We start from the raw sequence: 22,008 nt of genomic DNA, 5'->3' as shown, positions 1-22,008 counted from the left end.
TAAAAATGTGATATTCAAAATTTATTATATTTTTTCCAAGCCTTAATAGTTCAGTTGGTTTATTGCTTATTGGAATTACATACATTTGTAGTCTTGTTTGCTCAATTTAGGCTTCTCAGTCCCGCAGTGGACAGATCGTTAAGACACGGTTTCCAGCAGATCACCGAAATCAAGCATCGCTGGCTACGTTCAGTGTGCGGGTGGGTGACTACTTGGATCAGTCTGCGTTGGGACCGAGGGTGTGCGGTATGGGTCCGCGTCAAACTGTGCTACCGTAAAGTGCTCGACTTCGCGCGCAGGTCGTCGGGCTACCGAAGCGGGGGTGCCATCCCCTCTGCAGAGGATCAAAATTGTGATGGCATGTCTTCGGATTATCCTCAGGGGTGTTTCCCAGACCGTCGCCAATAGCCCATCGTGCAGCTCTAGTGCGACGTAAATTAACTACAACAACAACAATTTAGGCTTCTAAACCTTTGTCCATAAAAGGACCGATTGCACACTACAGAGAAGGACAGCACGAAGATACATCCTAGCCAACAGAGGGATTCGAACCCGCTACCTCCGCGCTTTGGGAGCGATGCAGCTCTGCCACTGGGTTCAATTGGTTACTTGTACTCTAAGAAGAAGACAACCGATACCCACCCATGTGACGTTCAGAGCCAGCTAATCTTTATCAACAAAATGGCGTATTAAAGTTGAACTAAGCTTCTCTGCATAATTTAGAATGTTGGTTAACGAGAAGTTAATTAAATACATAGCCGTATCGCACATCGATTTTGTGAAAATATAATTCTTTCTCATCAACGTCTTTTACCTAACTTAGATTTATGATTTATTTATGTATTTTATTGTAACCTGGATATAATTTTTTTTTTTTTTTTGTGAACCTGGCGACATCGATGCATAATAAGTTTGTGTAGGCTCTACATGGCTCTGTGCCTGTCTTTGCGTAAATACATAGTGAAAGAATTGAAATATTTGTGAAAGAATATAGGCTGTATTACTTAAGAAAATTGGTAATTGACGGGCTTGGCTTACTTGAAATAGAATGAGAAGAACGGTTGCTAACGTAAACAAATGCCACGTTTCAACAACCAATCAGGATCGAGATACCCACACTACGTCACTTGCAGGTATCCCATTCATTAGTCCTTGTTGAGTTTCATTACGAATTCGTTGACATTAAATTATTAACGTTGATTTTACTTGTGATAAAACCTAACATAGGAGACCAAGAATTCATAAGAATGTGCCATATAAATAATTTTAATCGATTTCAGCTTTAAGCTAGAAAATCACTCATATTATAAAATATTTTTCACATCTTAGGGGGACCGGTAGTGCGTGATGTAATGCTTGAACCGGTGGTTAGAGAAAGTTTTAAAGTGGACAGTCAGGTCTTTGAGCCATGTCTTAAAGCGTATTCACGCTAAATTTGATGCGAAGTGGTTCAGAATTGTCAATTTTTTTATAAGGTATTACATATAAACATTCTGCTTTATTAGCTCTGCTTTCTGCTTTTTTATAATTCCTGATTAAATATTATTTTAAGCGTTAATACTCCTTAAAAAAAGCTGTATAATATAAGAATGGTTTGAATAAAATAATAAAATTAATAAAGTAATAAAAAGAATAAAATAAAGAAATAAAAATATACATCCTTTGCGTCAATAACTATTGGCACAAATTATATTTCAATCATATTCATAACTATATAATTATATTTATATATAATTTTATTTCATAACTATATTATTCCAATAATTCGCATGCTGCAAGGGATAGGTATTTTATTTTATAACCGTCGTTGAACTGTCGACGCAGTTTAGGATTTACGGTTACCAATGCTCGTAGCCTTGTAATTTTGAACCTAATAAAAAAGGCAAGGAACTCCTGGATCAAGTATTGGGAGAAATTTGGCTTCGTGGAGGACCTTTTGATGCAACTAACCCGCATTTACGTTACATGGACAAGAAAATCACGAATCGATACTTATCAGACATGGTGTGTAGCGTTTTTAAAAAGTACTTAAATCTGCTTATTTTCAATTTTTGTTTTTAAAAGCCCTTAAGGGTGATTTTTTCATTAGGTGTTTTTAAAAAGTGATTAATTTTCCCTTTTCCAAAATGAGATTTTTTCTTTACCATGTCGATTTTCGCCAGGTATTACGCAAAAGCGTATTTTTCACATTGTTCAACGTTTTCACAATTCATTCAACCACAATTTATTTCGGTGTACCGTCGGTCCACAGCGTATGAAAGCGTCAATCATTTTACATGTTTGATGAAATGCTTGCGTTGGTGGATTTGTTGAGATTCTTGCACTCGCATGTGCAACTCTGCTGCATTTTGCAAGATATTCTTAATCTCGGGCTTCATTTTCCGCCCTCTGATATCGAATCGAAAAATCTCTCGATCATTTTATAATGGCTAATACGATCAAGAAAAACGTTCTTTGTCAGAAACTAGTTATTTTATCATGATCATATAAAGTCTTTGAAAATTATTTTGAATTTTGTTAAAGTATGTAGTGCATAAAATATTTTGAGTGCTTAAAAAGTACTTACGAGGTACTTATTTTTTGTTTAAAGATTTGGCTATGTACCCTGTCAGAGAGTGTTACGTAGCGAGTATTATTTTCAAGTCATCCAGTCATTTAAGAAAGCAAATAGGGATTTACTTTCACTTTGGTAATTAGAAAGAAACTTATTCCATTTTCGAAAAAAGTGTTTTTGCGATAATTTTCAGCTCTAATTCTTTTTGAAAAATCGGGCTACATTGGATGTATATTAAAAGATTTCAATATCTTACTAAAATAGCTATTTACTATTTTTTCTCCCCGAAAGTTGTCTTATTTCACTTTCGAAAACAACAGCTCGTGCACGCCTATTTCGTGTGGCAATAACTATTAAATGTGTCGCTATTCCTTAGCTTTGTGATAAGGGCCTATCACTTAAAGTACATAACATAAAAAAGAAAATCCTTAGCGATTTCATTCAATTGCGTTGATTCAAAATGATTGTTGATTCAGCACTCTTAAAATATACAAAGAAAATTTATCTTAATGGCTGTATTTTTCTGTCTTAAATGTCTCGATCGGCTTTCGAAAGCTTAGATAAATAAAGGCGAAAATTTTGCTTTATTGCTGAACGTTTTACATGCCTCATTTTAAAGCGTACAACGAACGAAATCGAAAATAAAACAGCTTTATCTTTTTTCGTTTCATTATTTTCTCACTACCATCCCAATGGTTCGGGAGGTTGATTGTAAATATGCTAATTAATTTATGCAGACGGTATTTTAAGTAAAAGAAAAAAACTGACACAGAAGCGTATTTGCTCTGAATAATATACCTTTTCTTTTCCAAAAGATTTCAATTTTTGGCCCTCTCTACAAACTGACTGAACCAATAGTTTTAGTGAAGAAAGTGGTCGGAAATTTGAACATTCACTTTTTGTTTATTTCATCACTTCTATTTTTTTTTTTATAACCGTCGTTGAACAGCCGACCCATTTTTGGGTTTACGACTTTTAATGTTCAACTCCGTAGCCTTGTAATTTTGAATACAATTCAGAAGACAAGGGAACTCCTGTATCAAGTATTGGAAGAAATTTGCCTTCGTGGAGGACTTTTTGATGGAACTCCAACGTTTGCGTTACATAGAGAGGAAAACCACGAAGAAAAACCTCCCACATGTAGCCTGAAGGCAAGGAGACTCTAACCCATGATCCAGATATTTTACGTCACTGAGGATATTTTACATCAGCTCTGTGGTCGGTGCAGACCGCATGCGGATTTCGTATAGAGCAGTCATAACTGGGATTTGAACCCGGTTACCCCAAGAGATATCACTTGTTATTGGAACATGGAGGCCTCTTGGACATTGACCCAATGCCCTACCAACCAGACTATCAAGGCCCTCATCACTTCTTTTGAACGCTTTAATATTTCTTTTTGGCACTATAGTCCAGAGTAAACCGAAGCCGTTCTGTAGTTTGTCTACTCTAAGAACTCCCCCCTTCACAAAGTCTGAGGCAGTCTACTGCTATGGAAACAAGAATAACGCATTTCAGGGAGGGGAGCTTCTCTTCACTCTACGACTAACACAATAGACAGAAGAAAAATATTCTCTTTCTTTCTCCGACACGAACCAAAACCTGTCCTAGACAATGACCTCACACCCCTACTTGAAATAATTATACCTCGTTACCATAGTCACCGCCACGGATTCAGACGAATGACTAGGGGAGTTCTTACTTTAGAGAAACTATAACGAGTTTGTCAGATGCCTGTTTTTTCCAGTTAGTTGCTTTCAATGCTTTTAAATCTTCACTGTCATCTAAGCCATGTTGTGAGTGGAAACCTTTAGCTTTTTCCAATGCCATCTGTCTTGTTGAAGGTGAATATCTGCATGGGGTTGTAATCCACTTATCGACTAATAATATTATATTAATAATATTATAACCGTCGTTAAACAGCTGACCCAATTTTTGGTTTACGACTACCAATGTTCAACTCCGTAGCCTTGTAATTTTGAACCCAATCCAGAAGACAAGGAAACTCCTGGATCAACTATTGGGAGAAATTTGCCTTCGTGGAGGACTTTTTGATGGAACTAACCGCATTTGCTTTACATAGAGAAGAAGACCACGAGAACCTCAAACGAGTATCTTGAAGGCAAGGGGACTCCAACCCATGATCCGGATATTTTACGTCGCATGATACAAACACGGTGCCACGACAACAACAAAAAAAAGTACTTTTGTCCTTTGAGTTAAATAGTTATTAACTATTTTAGACAACATTATATTCTTTGTAAATAAAATAAGCGTCTCAAGGTTACGCGATATTCGTACTCTACCTTTTGTACCTATGGTTTCTTCAAATCAAGTTTTTGTCGAAACCGGGGTAACGAGGGTGGGGGTGGAAAGTAGGGAAGTCGCGTAAATTTGAGACTCTTTATTTATTTACAAGGGGTATAATTTTATAAAAATTATGTGTTCTAAAATCGCTGTATTTTCTAGAAATATCTGATAATAAATTTTTGGAGTCTTAAGGACTGTTTTATTCACCTCCAAACGACACGAACCCCTACGCTCTGTGCAATACATAACATGATTATGTGTTTAAAACTCAAACTTGGAGTGCTTTTTCAGATTATGACAGTTGTACTTTCTTCCTTCTTTATTAGTACTTTAATTAGAAGATTCCGTTGCGGTGAAATGTGAAAAATTATATTGGCTGCAGAAGCCACTCAAATCTTCGTTTTGTCTGTTAACTCTTTAGTTTGTGAAGTTGACTGAACTTAATTTAAATAAAGTTCTTCGTCCATTAGTTTTTATGTCATTAAATGGGTGTCACAACACCCATTTGCAAAATGGGTGTTGTTTTGGGTTTGATGGCGTTCGCACTTTATATGGACGTCATCACCCTTTTCAATTGTGTTCAAGAATAATAGTAAACAGTGCGCATGCGTCGTCATTGCATGCGTTGCTGTGGCGACAGCTGCTGTTTGATAATTTTTTCTTCTTCTAAATCTCTCAACAAGTTCCAAATGACTAAAATCTAAGTAAATGTTCACTGCATTACATTATTTACTAAAGTATAAAGTGAGCGTTTAAGATTAATCGTTTCTCTCTCTCAATTGAATTTTTTTATGACTAAAATATTGTTTATTTGAATCATTGTTTCCTTCGTTAAATTTCTCCCAAATATACTATATGTATCTTACCGAAAATTTAATGAATATTTCATGAGAAGTTATTCATGAATTTCATTAAAAGTTTGCGAAAATTCTTGCCTATCAACATACAATATGAATGAACAGAACATAAAATGAATAAATGAATTCGTAAGCACTATTTGAATAGAATCGCACGCTAATAATCCAAATTATATTTATTTAAATTTATTATTTTCTCATTTATAATTTTAATTTTTGTTATTTTAATTTCTTTCAGGTTTTTCAGAAATTTTATGGAATGGGTAACAGTAAAAGCCAGTTGACAAAATCTGAATTGCAATATTATAAAGTAAGCACTCTCTCTCTCTCTCTTTTTTCCCCAAATGTCTTAAAAACACTTTTAGTTTCTCAGTCAACACGTTAGTTCATGTACACGTTATTTTTCCTTTGCTTGTCAGTGTTGTTTTTATGACATGATTTAAATCTTTTTTTTCAGAGTTCCACGGTAACTTTAAAATAATTTTATGAGCTTTAGAGCATAAATATTGCTATTAAATTTTAGATATCCCTTTCGCCACTTAGTTTTAAAAAAATAAATAAAGTGTTACTTCTTCTAATGGCTTAAATCATTCTCTTTCTTTCATGTCATTGTTACGAAACATTTGAATGCTCATTCTTTTAAACAATGCTAATGAAAAATAATTTATCCTTCCTTTTTTTTCTGTTTTAGGAATTAACATATCTGACGGAGAGTGAAATACAATAGTAAGTTCAATTTTTTTTATATTTCTGTATCAGTATCTTATTGTTTGTTCATCATTTATTTAAATTTACAACAGATAAATGTATGAATTACTTTAACTAAACAACAACCACTTCAACTTNTAAGGTGTGCTTGGTTATACTGGTATGGATTTTTCAGTAGCGTAATCGAATCTGATAAAATATGTATGTAATGCAAAATAAGATATGTAATAAAAATGTTGTTAAAGATTTATCGTATCGATTCGACACAAAACTTATTAACTTTTGAGCATATTTAATCAATAAAACCGAAGGTTAAAAATAAAAATGACCAGTATTTTCTGTAACTGTTATCTTGTATCTGTTATCTATCTATTTGAAAAATAACGTGTTACTTTAAATAGGTCTGTCACATAACTCGAGAGCTGTTTTTTTTTAAAGTATGGGCCGTTCGAAAATAAAAAACCAAACGAAAGAGAATTTTCATGAAGCAAATTAAATTTTTTACTCTACATGCATTTCTCTTTTTTTTTTCTTTCAAAATAGCTGCAAAGTTTGTTTAAAAACTTATCGTTCCTTACAACTAGATTTAGAATACCCTCTTCATAGTAACTTGCCGCCTGCTCCGATAACTAGTTGGTCACGACCGTTTTCACGTCTTCGTAATCGTTGTAATGGCTGTCGCCAAAATAATGTTTGAAACATCGGAAAAGATGAAAAATCACTTAGCGCAAGGTCTGGGCTGTATTGGGGGTAGTCCCAAACTTCTCAGCTAAAAGAGTGCAATCTGATCTGTGGAGAGACTCATTGTCATGAAGTACCAAAATTTCCTGTCAGCACACTAGTACTTCCTAAACTTCACAAATCTACTGGTGAATGTACGCAGCAGACAGGTTTTTTACCGACTAAAAACTGACCGTACCTCATACGCTGCGGGTGATTTGTTAAACTGGAACATTTTAAATGCACAGGACTGACCGCATAGGTTACCTACACGGCTGTACTGAGCACTTTTATTCCCAAGAAATACCAGGCCACGACGCAAGCACTCGTTGCGACACACACCCTAGCTATTAGTGAACACAACAAAATAGCCATTACTGAAAAAAAAACAGCCCTCGAAATAGCGCCAAGTGCGATAAAAAACTCATTATTTTAACTGTTCAAATGTGACAAAACTCATACAATACCTCAATTGTCTAGAAAGCAATGTTGGGCCCGCAAATAGGTATAAATCAAAAATGTGCAAATTTTTTTAAACATTATAGTAACTAAGATCCATCACCATAGTTAAGACAATGAGCCCTCTGTCTTACGGACTGTGGTTCGATCCCCGATGGCAGTTTGAAGTCCACTCTGCTTTAGATCGATGGGCACCAGGACTAAAGAGAATAGAAGGTCTGGTTTACTCCTTTGAAGAAACTCTCGCATCGGCAATCCTCCGATTTTCTCTAGTGACGTCACTTTGGCGCAAGGCTCGTACTTTTACTTCAAGAACAGAGCTTTCGGCCTTACTAGCTCTAACTAATATTGGAGCATTTCTTTTTGTGACATATTCTAAGACATTTGTTATTTTCTATAATGACTTTCCTCAGTTTTTGCCGTGAATTTACAAAATTTTAAAACTATTAACGAAATGCCAGTTTGCGCCAAAAATGCTGATAGGAAAACAAAAGGAAAAAAATATAATTTTCCGCGTGTTCCCTAAAGTAAATGAACAACTATGTAAAGAATGGATTCCGAAATAACACAGTTAATATAAAACAGCAATACGTTTTTTCTATCGTTAAGAACTTTTATAAAAACTCGTTATCTAAATAGAAACCGCCTCGTTACTTCAAAAAGAAAGGCATGTGAAAAAATTAAAAAATGGATGAAGTCAAAGAAAATTAAAACGTAAGTAAAAAGTATAAATACAATATATAGTGTACAGTTAAAATTCTCCTAATTTCATAACTTATTTTTTTAATGTAGTTATTCTAAATATTTATGATTCTTTAAAAATTATATTCTCTTGAATTTAAATATCTATAAATTATATCATCTTAAATTTAAATATCTATAAACAATTGTAAAATTTTTAATGTCATTATGAACCTAAATTATTATTTTGTTTCAGTAATTAGCGTTTAAGGTTGATGTTTCCTAATGATTAAGTATGAACAAATTGCTATTAACGACATATTTTAAAATCAGGGATTCTAAATTTAACTTAACTTATCTTTATAAAAGAATATGTAGATAAAAAAAGTGTCGATATATGCCTTCATTTTTCTTAATAGTTAAAGTTAAAACTGAACTTTTTAAAATAAAGTATTTATCGTGTCATTTTCACCAACTAGCAAAACATTTTTATAAGTTTAAAATGGTATTTTTTTAATATAATAACCAAGAAAGTTTTTTTTGAACTATGTTTATGAACGGAAATAATGTGTTAATTACGTAAAGTTTGAAGGCTAATAACCAGAAAAAGTCTAACTTATTTTTACAAAGAGAAAGATGCAAAGTTATCATAAACCACTTGGATGATACCGAGATCTGTGGACACAGTGACGTCATGAGGAGGGAAATCGTAGCTTCAGCTCTAAGAGCGAAGTGAACTAGCCCTTCTATTCTCTTTAGCCCTGGATGGGCACTAGCTTGTCTGAGAAGTAATCTTGTGAAATGCTGCTCATATTGCCATTATCAGTCCTATGGTTACGAAATTGGGGAACATTAACTTTTATGATCTTCCTAGGCAAAAATAGGTTGCATTATATACAATGGAATCTGCTTCATTTAATAGATATATTTTACATATTTTTTTTTTAAATATTTGTACATTTTTTGTGCTTGTTATTATTTTTAAAGCTAATATAAAGCGTATTTTTTAACATATTGCAAAAATATTACAATGTTTTAGTTTGTTTTTTATTTTTATTTCAGTGCATTTAAAAGGTTTAAAAATCTACAGCCAAGAATATTGAACAAAGATAAGAATGCAAGGATACCAGTGGATCTCATAAAGAGAATGCCAGAGTTTCAGGTACGTTCCTTTATTCTTCTACCCCTTTTTATTCTTTCTTCCGCCTGAGGTTTTGTAGTAAATTTAAAAGCCATTTATTATTTTTATTGCTGTTTAAAGTAATCTAATAGTTTAAATTAAAAGTAATAGACAGGAAGCTAATAAATATCTGTCACAATTGTATAAATGAAGAGAAGTCAAGTTTATTTCCTTCAAACGAAAAAGGAAAGATAAAAAAAAAAATTTAACTTAGCAAAGTGCATTGTGTAAACCATTCAAATTATTTATTCTATTAATTTGAAAGGCATTTGGTTGAGTCAAAATAACATAATTTATTCAATATTTTTTTTATATCCGTCGTTGAACAGCCGACCCAATTTTGGGTTTATAACTACTAATGTTGAACTCCGCAACCTTGTAATTTTTGAACCAATACAGAAGACAAGGAAACTCGTGGATCAGTACCCCCAGAGATATTGATTTGTTATGGGAACATGGAGGACTTAGTGACTCGGCAGATTTAACGTGCATCAGTCTCAATTTTCTACAAGGGGAGTCTTCGGTCGGTGGGGATCGAACCCACGAGCTCTTGGACATGGGTCCTACTTATTTGGTAGGCCCAGTGCCCTACCAAACTGGCTATCTTGGCCCTTTTTCAATATTTTGGTTTAATCTCTCTATCCCAACACTCAAAGCTCAAAATTATAGCTAATGTTAAAAAGAAACTGTGACATATGTTTTTCATAGCACATCATTACAAAAATGTTATAAACTTCTGATAATTATTTAAAGGTTCAGACCATTCTGTATGTAACGTAAGTGAATAAAGTGACTAATAACACACTGCTTTGCGATACTAGCACATTTTTCAATCATTGAAGTATTCTTTATTTCTCTGCAAGCCTAAAAAAATCTGAGGGCATCGATATATTAAAATTTTGCTCTTTAGCGTTACCCTGTGGGCACCTGTCACTAAAGCGAGCAACATTACCTACGTCACACTGCCACAGAAATCCGATTGTAGGGTGGGCCACATTCACACATCGCATCACAACAGAGGACAATACACAGAGAGCAACTTTGCAGTCAGACTAGCTAACCACTCGGCCACCTGTCCTGCCATCTTTATAAATATAGTACATATTTTTGACCTTCGCTTGCAGATCGCTGGGCTACCAAAGAAGGGGAGCTATCCCCCCAGCAGAGAATCAAAATTTCGATGGCATGTCTTTGGATCATCCTCAGGGATGTTTTCCAGACAGTCGCCAACAGTCCATTGAGCAGCTCTAGTGTGACGTAAATAAAGTACCATATATTTTGACAGAGCTTTTTCATTAATGAAAGGGGGGTGGTCCAAACTAGAATGGGAACATTTGGAATAGCATACTATCCAAACGACGTTTCCTGTTTTGCTGGCGCACATGTACTTTTTTATCGAAATTTTCGATGATCATTTTGAATAAATGCAGATGAATTTTGTTGATTCATAATTTCCTCTGCTAAGGTGTGCTTGGTTATGGGCTTAATTAGCATAAATTTTAAAAAAATAAAAATAAAAGCTCCTTAGGCATTTAGGTGTTCAATCGGGGGACCTAAACTTGGAATGACGACCAAGAAATCACTCAACATTGCTCAACCATGAAAACTCATTTTTCTTTCACGTTGTGCACCCTTTTTAATAACCCTGCACTGACAGCTGTGCCGTTGTCTTTTTTTTCCCCCGTCGGTAGCATTTTATCGCGTGAAATTCGTTTCTTTTATTCTTTATTTCTATGCGAGCACATTTTCTCTTCCTGTTCCTAACTCTTAGTTATATTTCAGAAGTGACTATGTATTTTGAATATCCACGATCAGTGTTTTTATTACCCATTGGCAAAATGAGTGTTGTTTTGGATTTGATGGTCATCACACATGGTCATCACACTTTTCAACTGTGTGCGGATGCGTCGTCATCGCATGCGTTGCTATGGCTACCGCTGCTGTTTGATAATNATCCTTAAACATCATAGTCTTATTTGGAAGACATTTAAAAAATAAACCCATTTCATCAATATTGAAAACATCATTTTAACTGTATCCTTTAAGTAAATTTGGTAACGTTTCATTTAACCATTTGCTCACATACTTCAAGAGGGACAGCTTTAGCTTCTCCATGAAGAGTGGAAAGATATTGTGTGTGTGTTGCAAAGGAAGGGGCAAGATATCAGCTCCTAGGTTTTTTTTTCTTACTTTAAAAGATCCCAAAAAAAATCGAGTTAAAGGGAGTAAAATTCGAGTAATCGCGAATAATTAACATGAAATTGAAGATAAAAGGGTCGGGGACCTCATAAAAAAATCGAGTTATAGTAATATTCGAGTTATCGTACTTCGAGTTATAGCGAATTGACTGTAGTATGATTACGTCCATGCATAGACGTATTTAGATTATTTATTGCAAATAAAATATCTGACAAATAAGCAACTTGAGTAATCCACTTCAACTCGGAGAATTTAGATGCTAATGGGTGTTCCTTTTCTCTCAAAAATAATTCGACTTCTGTCCGTAATGATAATACTCTTTGAACAACTTTGCCCCGGGACAGCCATCTAACTTCAGAATAATATAATAAATGTCCGTATTCTGCACCAGATTCGAAACACTGTTCGCGGAAAATTCTACAGCTAAGAGCTCTTGATTTGATAAAATTGACTACCGCAACAATTTCATCCAAAACGATACATAATTCGGGTGATAATTTTTTTGAAGCAAGATTTTGTCTATGTAACAAACAATGAATCGATAAATACTTTTTTACTTTTTTCTTTTCTTTTTTATTTTAAACATTAACTACTAAGTATCTTTTATACTTATATTAATTTTGCACCTTGATATGCTAAACTAATTTTTGAGTCATGTGCCTTTTTTAATTATTATGAACGAGGATTAAGGGTATAGAGTTACCCAGGTATCTCATTAAGCCTAGGCTGAGTAAGCCACAATGACTTCTTCTAGGAGGTGTTGGTATTACTTATTATTTGGTGTATTACTAACTTTTTTGGTTCGACTCAGCGCGACCCAAGAAATATGTTTCACGACCCAATTTTTGGTCGCGACCCATAGGTTAAGAACCGCTGCTGTAACTGATCAATCTGGTCATCAATGCCTTGAAGCACCATCTATCGGCAACCTTTTTAATTAAATTCGAAAATTTCTGCATTGAATTTTCAGACATTTCACAATAAACATATCGTTTGTTTCATTCTTCTTCCTTCATTTTCGCGGTTTTTAATTTTGAAATCAGCCAGTGATCTGCTGGACACTCTGCATATTAAGAGTGGTGTTTACGTAATACTTTTCGTCTCTTATTTAAGCAATAAATACTATATTTTGATATCAATGAATGATTGTTGTTGTAGAACAATCCGTTCAAGGAGAGGATTTGCGAACTGTTCTCCTCCACCAACGATGATACCTGGTCTTTTGAAGATTTCCTGGATATGGCTTCTGTATTCAATACTGATTCTCCAGCCGATAAGAAGGCAGAATATGCTTTCAGTATCTATGGTAACTTATTGATCTTCTCTCACTAATTATCCACATAGTGGGCTTACGGTCTCATACTTTGGGAAGTGTAATGAACGTAGAATCGTCGAAAATTTGGTCAAATAATTTCAGATTTTTAAATGGTAAAATATGAAGTGTGAGCGCAATCAGTCGAATAGCTTCTGTGTTATCAAGTTTTAAGAAAGTCTTAACATTAAAAATTTAATCTTTCACGAACGTCCGATTTCCTTCAAATTTTGTATTTTGTCATATAAAGTTACATTCTTTGAAATGATGTAAAAATTTGTATACCTCACAATTGAAATTTTCAGATCATTAATAAGAAAAATGTTTAAAAAAAATAGTAAATAATTATTAGAAATATTTTTTTTAATCGAATTATCTTTGGATGAACGAATTTTATATTTAAAAAAAAATTCGATTTGCTTAAGTTTTACAGATATGGTGAAAAACGCAAAAAAGAAAATAAGCATTAAAAAGTGTCCAAAAATTTAATCTCTCGAAAACTATTCGACCGATTTCATTCAAATTCTGTATTAATCTGTATAAAATTACATTCTTTGAAATGATGTAAATTTTTTATGCCTTACAACTGAAGTTTTTGGATCATTAATAAATAAGATGTTAAAAAATAATAAATAATTATTAAAAATTAAATTTTGCATGGAATTATCTTTATATTAACGAATGTTATATCTTAAAAAAAATTTCGATTCATTTAAAAAATTTCTGGAGATATGGTGAAATACGTAAAAAAGAAAATAAACATTAAAAGTGTCAAAAAATTTAATCTCTCGAAAACTATTCGACCGATTTCATTCGAATTTTGTATTATGCCATACAAAATTACATTCTTTGAAATGATTTTAAAAAAATTGTATACCCTATAATTGAAATAAACATTAAAAGTGTCCAAACTTTCGACTAATCTCCGGGCTCTTGCGACCATATTTTCCAGATTGAGAGTTCCTCCTTTATCTTGCAAATCAAGAATCCGAAAAGTTATATTTCTTCAGAGAAAGTGCGTTTTTTAGTTCTGACTTCGTAATTAATTAATACGAAATTAACTGCACTAATTAATTAGCATTTTATTTTATGCGCCTCACATACATATACCTTCCCAAAATAAAATTTTGGCTAAATAAACTAAAAATAATTAATAAAATCTAAAAACACTCAAGTTACCGCCATCTTATCCAAATTTGTTCAACGTTATTTTCATGCATTTTGTGTTTTACAACTTGCGTGTTCTTCGTTCCTTAACGTACATTTTTGTTAAGCAAAATTTTCTTAAAATGAGGGTAAATCCCAAGGACCACCCGCTGTGAGAGCATACGAGCGCACTGCGGAACCGGGTGATTTTTACCATTAAACCTAATTTCATTTAAAAATTCAGATAAAATTAATACTGCAATTAAATACGCTAAAATTTGCAGTTATCATTGATAGTACTTTAGTCTTAAAACATATTTATAAGAAAATGTGTAAAAATAGTACAGAACAATCCAACGACAAAAAAAGCGAATTTTTCTTCTTCACCCCAACGCTTCCCCTTTCCCAGTATTGATTAGGAGAAGAAGAGGGTGCAAGCTCGTTTATAGAACCTTTGCTGTTGTGTCCCTAAATGTTTTTTCCCTTATACACAGGGACCACACCTAATCTTGGGGGACTATTTTACATTAGGTCAATGAAAGCTAGACTTCTTCATCTATGTATATTCTTTCATCTAATGCCGTTTAAAAATTGAAATAAAATGTTCCAAATTAAAAACTCGCCCGAGTTTGTCTAAGCTAAGGACTCCCCCCGCCACCCAGGCCGTCTTGTGCTATGGAAACAAGGGTGGCGCATTTTAGAAAGGGTAGCTTCACTCAAGGACTAACACTAATAGACCGAAGAAAGAGACTCCTTTTCTCTCACCGACACGAGTCGAAACCACTCCAAAACAGTGACCCCCTGCTTGAAATAGTCATACCTCGTTACCATAGCCACCGCCACAGGTCCAGACGAATGTGTAGGGGAGTTCTTATTTCAGACAAACTATATGAGCTACCGGTTTCTTAAAGGCTCTTCTCATATATGATACCGTGGTCGATGAAGGGAGATTTGCGACATAATTTATCCTGAGGGGGACAAACCTCAATTTACCTCCCCTAATTTGCATAATGTGCTAATTCCGGTTTCAACAAGGAATCAAAACACATGTATTAAGGGTGATCAGGGCAGATTACATTGAATATTTAGCTTGCAAAAATACCTGCAGAATAAGTAAAACAATAGGTGATATGTTTCAGACGGAGATGGTGATGGTTACTTATCAAGAGGAGACCTCAAGGACTTGATCAACTTGCTGACTGGAAGTGATAATTTGGATGAGCAGGATATCGATGACGTCATCGACAAGGTGATGGATGAAGCAGACATTGATAAAGATGGAATGCTCTCTCCCGGTGAATTCAAGCATGTCATCATGAAGTGCCCGGATTTCGCTAGGTATCTCGCTGATTTTTATTTATTTTTTATTATGGGAGACATCCAACTCTTGATGCAAATACTTAACTTCCATCTAAGTACTATGTTATTTTTCGACTTCCTAAATACTAAATTTTCTTTGGTTCAGGTTGTATTGTATAAATGTTCCGTAATGACAGTTGTTCCTTCTAATATTTTTAAATACTTACGATACAGATTACTAAAAACTTTCTTATCCATTAACATTCCAAAGGAGACGAGCATGCTCTCATATGTTAATCGAAGTCCGCAGTGAACTGATCGTAAAGACGCTGTTCTCAGTAGAACACCAAAGTCAAGCATCACTGGCTGCGGTCAGTAAACGGGTGGATGACCACTTTGATCAGCTTGCGTAGGGACCGAGGGTCGTCGGGCTGCCAAATAATGGGAGCCATCCCCTCTGCATAGGATCAAAATTGCGATGGCATGTCTTCTGATCATCTTCGGGGATGTTTCCCAGACCGTCGCCAATTGCCCATTGTGCAGCTTTACTGCGATGCAAATAAAGTACCTACCTACAAGGGCGCTGGCAGAATGAAATAAAAGGGGCTGCAACCCTTTAACAAACTAGCCCCCCCCCTAAAGAATATTCTGTTATTACATTTTGTTTTGTTATTACTTATACTTTCATCTGCTGATTTTTTTCATCTGTTTTAATAGAGAAAATTCTTATGAATCCCTCGAATACATCGATTTAGTTATTGAGGCCACACCGTTTTATCCAGCTGTAGCGGAGGCAATCAAAATTGGCCTAACTCTTCTAGCTACTACGTGCACTATTAAATGCACTTTTAGTACAATGCGACGCATTAAATCATGGAATCAGTTTACAATGTCTCGGGAGAGATTGAGTAGTTTGTGCATGCTCAGTGTGCATAAGAAAGGAATCAAAGATGACTCAGAATTCATTGAAAAAGTTATAAACAAATTTGGACAGCTAACAAGACGATTACAATTCTTGGTTAATTAAACAATTTTTTAATTTTTATGTATCAATAATTACCTAATTATTTGTTTTTGAATAAAAACATTTTTGATAAAAAAAAATTTTATAACAAATTGTTTTTCTGTATCTCTTTAATTGTTTAAAAAAAAACCAGGGGGGTGCAAGTGCACCCCGCTGCCGGCGCCCTTGCCTACCTACTTATGTAATTATAGGGTATCTTCTAATTTTTTCTTCGACTGATGAAGTAAATTCTAAAAGTGTACAAGCGAAAGAAAACGGATTAATTTTAACAAAAAACAATATATTTAAATCTAACTTAGTTTCAATTTTTTTTATTTACGATGGACATTTGCCATATAACATTCAAGGGTAAGGTAATCTATCTCGCAACAACTGTCTTTAATACATATTTTTTGAAAAGTCTTAAAAAATGTTACCTAAATTTTTATAGACTTTTAAATAAATCAAAAAATAAATACCTGTACAAATTTTTTTCTGTTGATTCCATAAAATTAAAAATCAATACATGCGGAATTTTTGCCTCAATAGGTTTAAATCTTTTACAAAAAAAAAACAACAAATATATACTTAATGTCTAGAGCTAGGATGATGGCGACCTATTAAATCTTTAGAAATACCCTCAAAAAATTTTGAAAAAGCCCTCTATAACTTATCAAAATCACCTTAAAATGAAAATTAATACCTTAAAAATTTTCGAAACATGTTTTTTGTTAACTTTTTTTAAAAATTATAAATCGTAATTTGTATTCATAAATCAAATAAATAAGGTAATAATCAAAATAAATATGCAATTTATGAAAAATAAATGCTGTAAATAAATACGATAAATAAACCATTAATTTTTACTTACGAACTTCAAAAACATCAGAAATACATTTTATTGTCAAATTTTTTTTGATAATCTAACGGTTGAAAGATTGCCTATTGCCCAAAAGCAAATCCTAATGTCTTGGAAATTTTTATTCAAAAATCAACAATAGTTTTTGGAGACTATTTAAAATAAAAAAATTCAATGCGAGATTTCCACTAATTTATAAAAAAAAAAAAACTTTCAAAATTATCTGAAAATGAAAAATATCATTTAAAAAATTCTTCAAACCTTTTTAAAAACTGAAAAGCACGACTAATGTCCTATAAAGGAAAAATGTGTTGATCATCGTTTTAATCTTGCTGATGTATTAAAATTGCCCGAATGACCTTTCTATTTTATTTTTAGGAGTTTTACAATCAGAATTTAAAGATAACTGAACAGAATAAGCCAAACTTCAACTGTGATATGCAACTGCTGTAATAAGCCTATAAGTACAAATACATCATGTTGATCTCACATAATAAAAACAATGCATCTTTCGAGGTTCATATTTTTGACCTCAAACAGGATGGAAAAAAAAGTTGTGAGTCCCTATGTGCTGAGAGACTTACATCTAAAGTTTTCCGACTGTTTCAATAACGCTTGCTGCAAATTTTGCAATATGAATGAATGCTGTATAGCGCCCTCAAATGTATAGAAATAAAGTCAATGGAAAGAAAGATTCACTATTGAATACAGTAACCTAGTGGTTAAAAAATAAGCACTTGGTTATCCCATGGCTAACATACCAAACCAGAAAGCGGAATTTTTTTAAAGTATAATATGGTCTCATACAAGAGTGTTATAAACGATCATCTAGCTCTGGGGGTAACAGTAAGAGTATTTTGTAATTTTTAGATGGCAACACAACGATGGCATTTTAAAACTTTTATCGTAACTTAATCTCTTCTTCGCATTGAAAACATAAAAAGGAGTTGGAATGATATTTTCAGCTCGAATAATGCAACATAACACAGTAAAATGCAGCATACAAATCACTGTTATTTTCTTCCCTCCTCTTGTCCTCAGAGCACATTAGAAGAGCATTCTCACTGCAGCTTGCCAGTCGCATATACGATTCAACACAAATTCGATTCGCGCATGCGCAAACAGTTCCCCTGAAAGGAAGCCACAGGAGAACGCTTCGCGTCAAATTTTCTTTTATCTTCATAAGTTTAGAGAAAAGTTTCAAATGCTGCAGAAATATTTTCGAAATGTTAGCAAAAATCCCTTCCCACTGCGTTATTCTGATTAATCCTGCCATAATATGTTTGCATTTCAAACACATTTCTCCAGCATTCGAAAATTTATTGTTTTCTCTAGGTGAACCTGAACTGACTTTTTATTTAATTTTAAATGTTAAATTCCCTAAGAAGATAAAACAGATTTTGCTATAAAAAGTTTATCGCGTGATGTAGTAAATAGAGCAGCAGAATGCAGATACATCGAAAACTTATAAAATATTGTAAAATGACCTCAATTTTTTCATTAAAGGAATTTCTTACTGTGAGGACCGCGTTTCGATGATGAAGAAAAAAATTATCTCCGTTAGAAAACTATTACTGTATCCATCAGGGCTGGATAAATCTCACGGATTTATTCTTGATCTCTTATTTTAAAAATACAAAATTTTATTTAAGTTCGCTTGAAAAGTAAGCTTGCCAGGGAATCACATGTTGGCAAATTTATTTTGCGAAATCACGTTTGTATTTTATCACATTTATATGTTTACTTCCTAGATATTGATGAGAATTAAATCTATTTATAGAATGTGTTTACTAATTTTTATACGCTATGTTATTGGTGCAATTGAAAAAACAACGTAAGTGCTTCACGATAGATTTCGAGACACGTGACTTGACAACTATTTTCTTTCTATAATACTATGAACGCTAAAATAGAATTTTAAAAAGCTGATAAAACAAAATTTCTTTTTCTTTCTTCAATGTGTATTTATCATACAGAAATGCTAAGTATATAAAAATCTCAATTGTGAGTTCTTTATCGCTTATGTTGAATTTTCTATTGCCTCGCAGTATACTTTTCAGCACAATGACACTTACTCTATTCATATTTTCTTTAAATTTTGATACCTAAAAAAAAACAATTTTTTGCATGTTTTTGTTTTACTTCAATTGAATTTTGTAAATGACTAAGAATAAATTTGTAATGATATCCATTTAAGTCATGTGTCACAAACTGAAACTTTTTACGAATTATCAAAATGTATTTTATTGATGTAAAATTATAATATAACATTGGTACGATTTGAAAAAATCAAATAAAAACAAATAGAAATGCATAGATTTTAAGCTTATTTATTCTTTTTAAGTTTCTAAGCTGATCAACTGATGGCCCTGTTTACTGCAAATAAAGCGACGTCAATGGTAACCAAGGGGATAAGAAGATAAAAACTTGGTTATATGTTACTAACATTCCGTAACAACTTCATATTATTAATACGCTCATTTAATAATAGTAAACCAATTTTTAATTAAGAGATGCAAATATTTCGAATTACTTATCGGCATTTATAAAGCAATTTCGGAACTGAAATCTAATTCGATCTTCATCAGTATTCGCTTTTAAATCACGTTTCTTATTTACTATAACTTATAGTAAATCGCTAATATTTGATTAATTATCTTTTTTTACCGGGAAGTTGCAATTATATTGTCTTATTACAGTTCTTAATACAGATTTGCGTTTTCTGATCTAGGTTTGTGCTTTTTACGCAAAAGTATTTTGAAATTTCAGAACGATTACAAATTAATTATGACTCATGTACAGTGCGGGAAAAAAACGAACCACCTTGAATAACTTTTGATCTAATAATCGGATTTCACTTTCTAGGACTCGATTTTAATGGCTCTATGGGGTGACTTCAAATATGCTAATTAATAATTGCAGACAATATTTTAAGTTACGAAACAGACACAAAAACGTACTTTCTCTGAATAAACATATCTTTTTCCGACGAATTCGGATTTCTGACACCGAAAATATAGGCGGTAGACGCAATCTGGGGAATGATTCAAAGCTTAGACAGCTTAATGTTAATTTTACTTTTTTCGTATTTCGCCATATTTCGAGAAATTTTAAAGCGAATGGAAATTTTTTTACAGAGAATTATAAAATTCGTTCATCCAAAGAAAATTCTATGTAGAAAATTAATTTTAGTAAGTATTTATTATTTGTTATTATTTTATAAAATAATAGTTGAAAAAGTTTGGAATTGTAAGTGTAAAATTTTTTGCATCAATTTAAAGAATGTAATTTTACACAGCAAAGTTTGAACGAATTCTGTCTAATTCCTGAGAAATCGAATTTTCAGAATACAATTTCACAGAAACTATTTAAACGATTTCACACAAATGTTGTACTTTGCCATGTAAAATTATATTCTTTAAAACGATGTAAAAAATTATCTATCTTGCAATTCCAACTGTTTTCGACTAATATGAAATAAAATAGTAAATAATTACTGAACACATTATTTTTTGCATGTTATTATCTTTGGATAAATAAATTTTATAATTGTGTACAAAACTTTTTCAAATTCTCTTTAAAATTTCTCGAGATATGGCGAAATACGCAAAAAGTAAAATTAACATTAAGGGGTCCAAACTTTGGATCGTTCTCCTGACCAAACTATGGGCACCATATTTTCCAGATTGATCAGACTGTGAAGGGACCGAGAATGCACGGTATTAGTCCTCGTTGAACTATTCTACAGGAAAGTGCTCGACTTCGAGTGAGGACCATCGAGCTAAGAAAGTGGAAGAGGGGCTTCCCCCCTTCAGATGATCAAAATCGTAATGGAATGCCTTCGATCATCCACAGGAATGATTTCCAGACTGTCACCAATGGCCAATTCAAAAAACTAATATTCTCCAGTGCGACGTACATAAAGTACTACTACTACTAAAATATTTTTTTTAAAAAAAAAAGCTTCCGTGAGAGTAAATCTGGCCTCATGTTAAATTGTACAATAAATAGAGAGCTACTTACAGCTATAAGCAATACAACAATGCAGTCGGTTGGTCTGCAGTCGGTTAACAACATTAGCAAAATATGTGATTCATAGACATTTCACAAATATCAAATATACTTTATTATGGATTCTTTTCCTGTTAGAAATTAATAATTAAATATTGAATTGTTAAACTTTGTTTTTGTAAATAAAAATATTCTATTTGCCGAAATAGACCCAAAAGTTACACCCAAAAAGTTTATTGGCAATCAAAATGGGCCACAGGTGGCGTGAAGCAGAATTCGCTACCTGTGGCAACTATTTGCATGCTTTTACCTGTAGCTTGTGGAGAGTCATAGGAGAAGTAAGTAAGTTTGTTTTTATCTTGATTTTCAAAAGACTAAAATCCTTTAAGTTAGGAAATCATATGGAAATGAAAACTACTTTGAACGTAGTTCTTAATTAAAGCGTTGTGGAAATTAAAAATAATATTTTTGACAATTAAATACAAAATATATTAAGAAAGGGGAAAATATCGTAGTAGTACATTTCTATACAACTGAGAAGAGGAGGAGAGGGTAGGGGAACGAGTCAAAACATGGAACCGGTCTTCTCCCCAGATGGCGTATTCAAGCGTTGCGATTGTAAATCAAAAATCCATCACTTTTGCGGGTGGAGTAAAACTAGGTATAAACATCTGTAGTTCTAGTGTTAAACGAGCCAAAATGCAAGTGGA

General features: G+C 33.2%; 1 protein-coding gene across 1 annotated transcript; it reads left to right on the top strand.

Annotated features, from left to right (window-relative positions):
• The first annotated feature begins 5,903 nt into the window (after window positions 1-5,903).
• Window positions 5,904-19,601, top strand: LOC107441597 (calcium and integrin-binding protein 1-like). Its single transcript, XM_043055779.2, has 6 exons — window positions 5,904-6,031; window positions 6,413-6,447; window positions 9,352-9,451; window positions 12,827-12,974; window positions 15,266-15,464; window positions 17,666-19,601. The coding sequence occupies exons 1-6, from the start codon at window positions 5,981-5,983 to the stop codon at window positions 17,685-17,687; spliced, it is 555 nt and encodes a 184-aa protein (XP_042911713.1). The 5' UTR covers window positions 5,904-5,980; the 3' UTR covers window positions 17,688-19,601.
• The last annotated feature ends 2,407 nt before the right edge of the window (window positions 19,602-22,008 follow it).

The sequence above is a fragment of the Parasteatoda tepidariorum genome, chromosome 5 (genome assembly GCF_043381705.1).
Source record: "Parasteatoda tepidariorum isolate YZ-2023 chromosome 5, CAS_Ptep_4.0, whole genome shotgun sequence".
NCBI classification, from domain to species: Eukaryota; Metazoa; Arthropoda; class Arachnida; order Araneae; family Theridiidae; genus Parasteatoda; species Parasteatoda tepidariorum.
This window is presented reverse-complemented; position numbering and strand designations above follow the sequence as displayed.

Excerpts from the sequence above, each read along its gene's own strand:
- LOC107441597 (XM_043055779.2), top strand. The coding sequence starts at position 5,981 with ATGGGTAACAGTAAAAGCCAGTTGACAAAATCTGAATTGCAATATTAT. Across the intron at positions 6,032-6,412 it reads CTGAATTGCAATATTATAAA|GAATTAACATATCTGACGGA; the intron begins GTAAGCACTCTC and ends TTTCTGTTTTAG. Across the intron at positions 12,975-15,265 it reads ATATGCTTTCAGTATCTATG|ACGGAGATGGTGATGGTTAC; the intron begins GTAACTTATTGA and ends GATATGTTTCAG.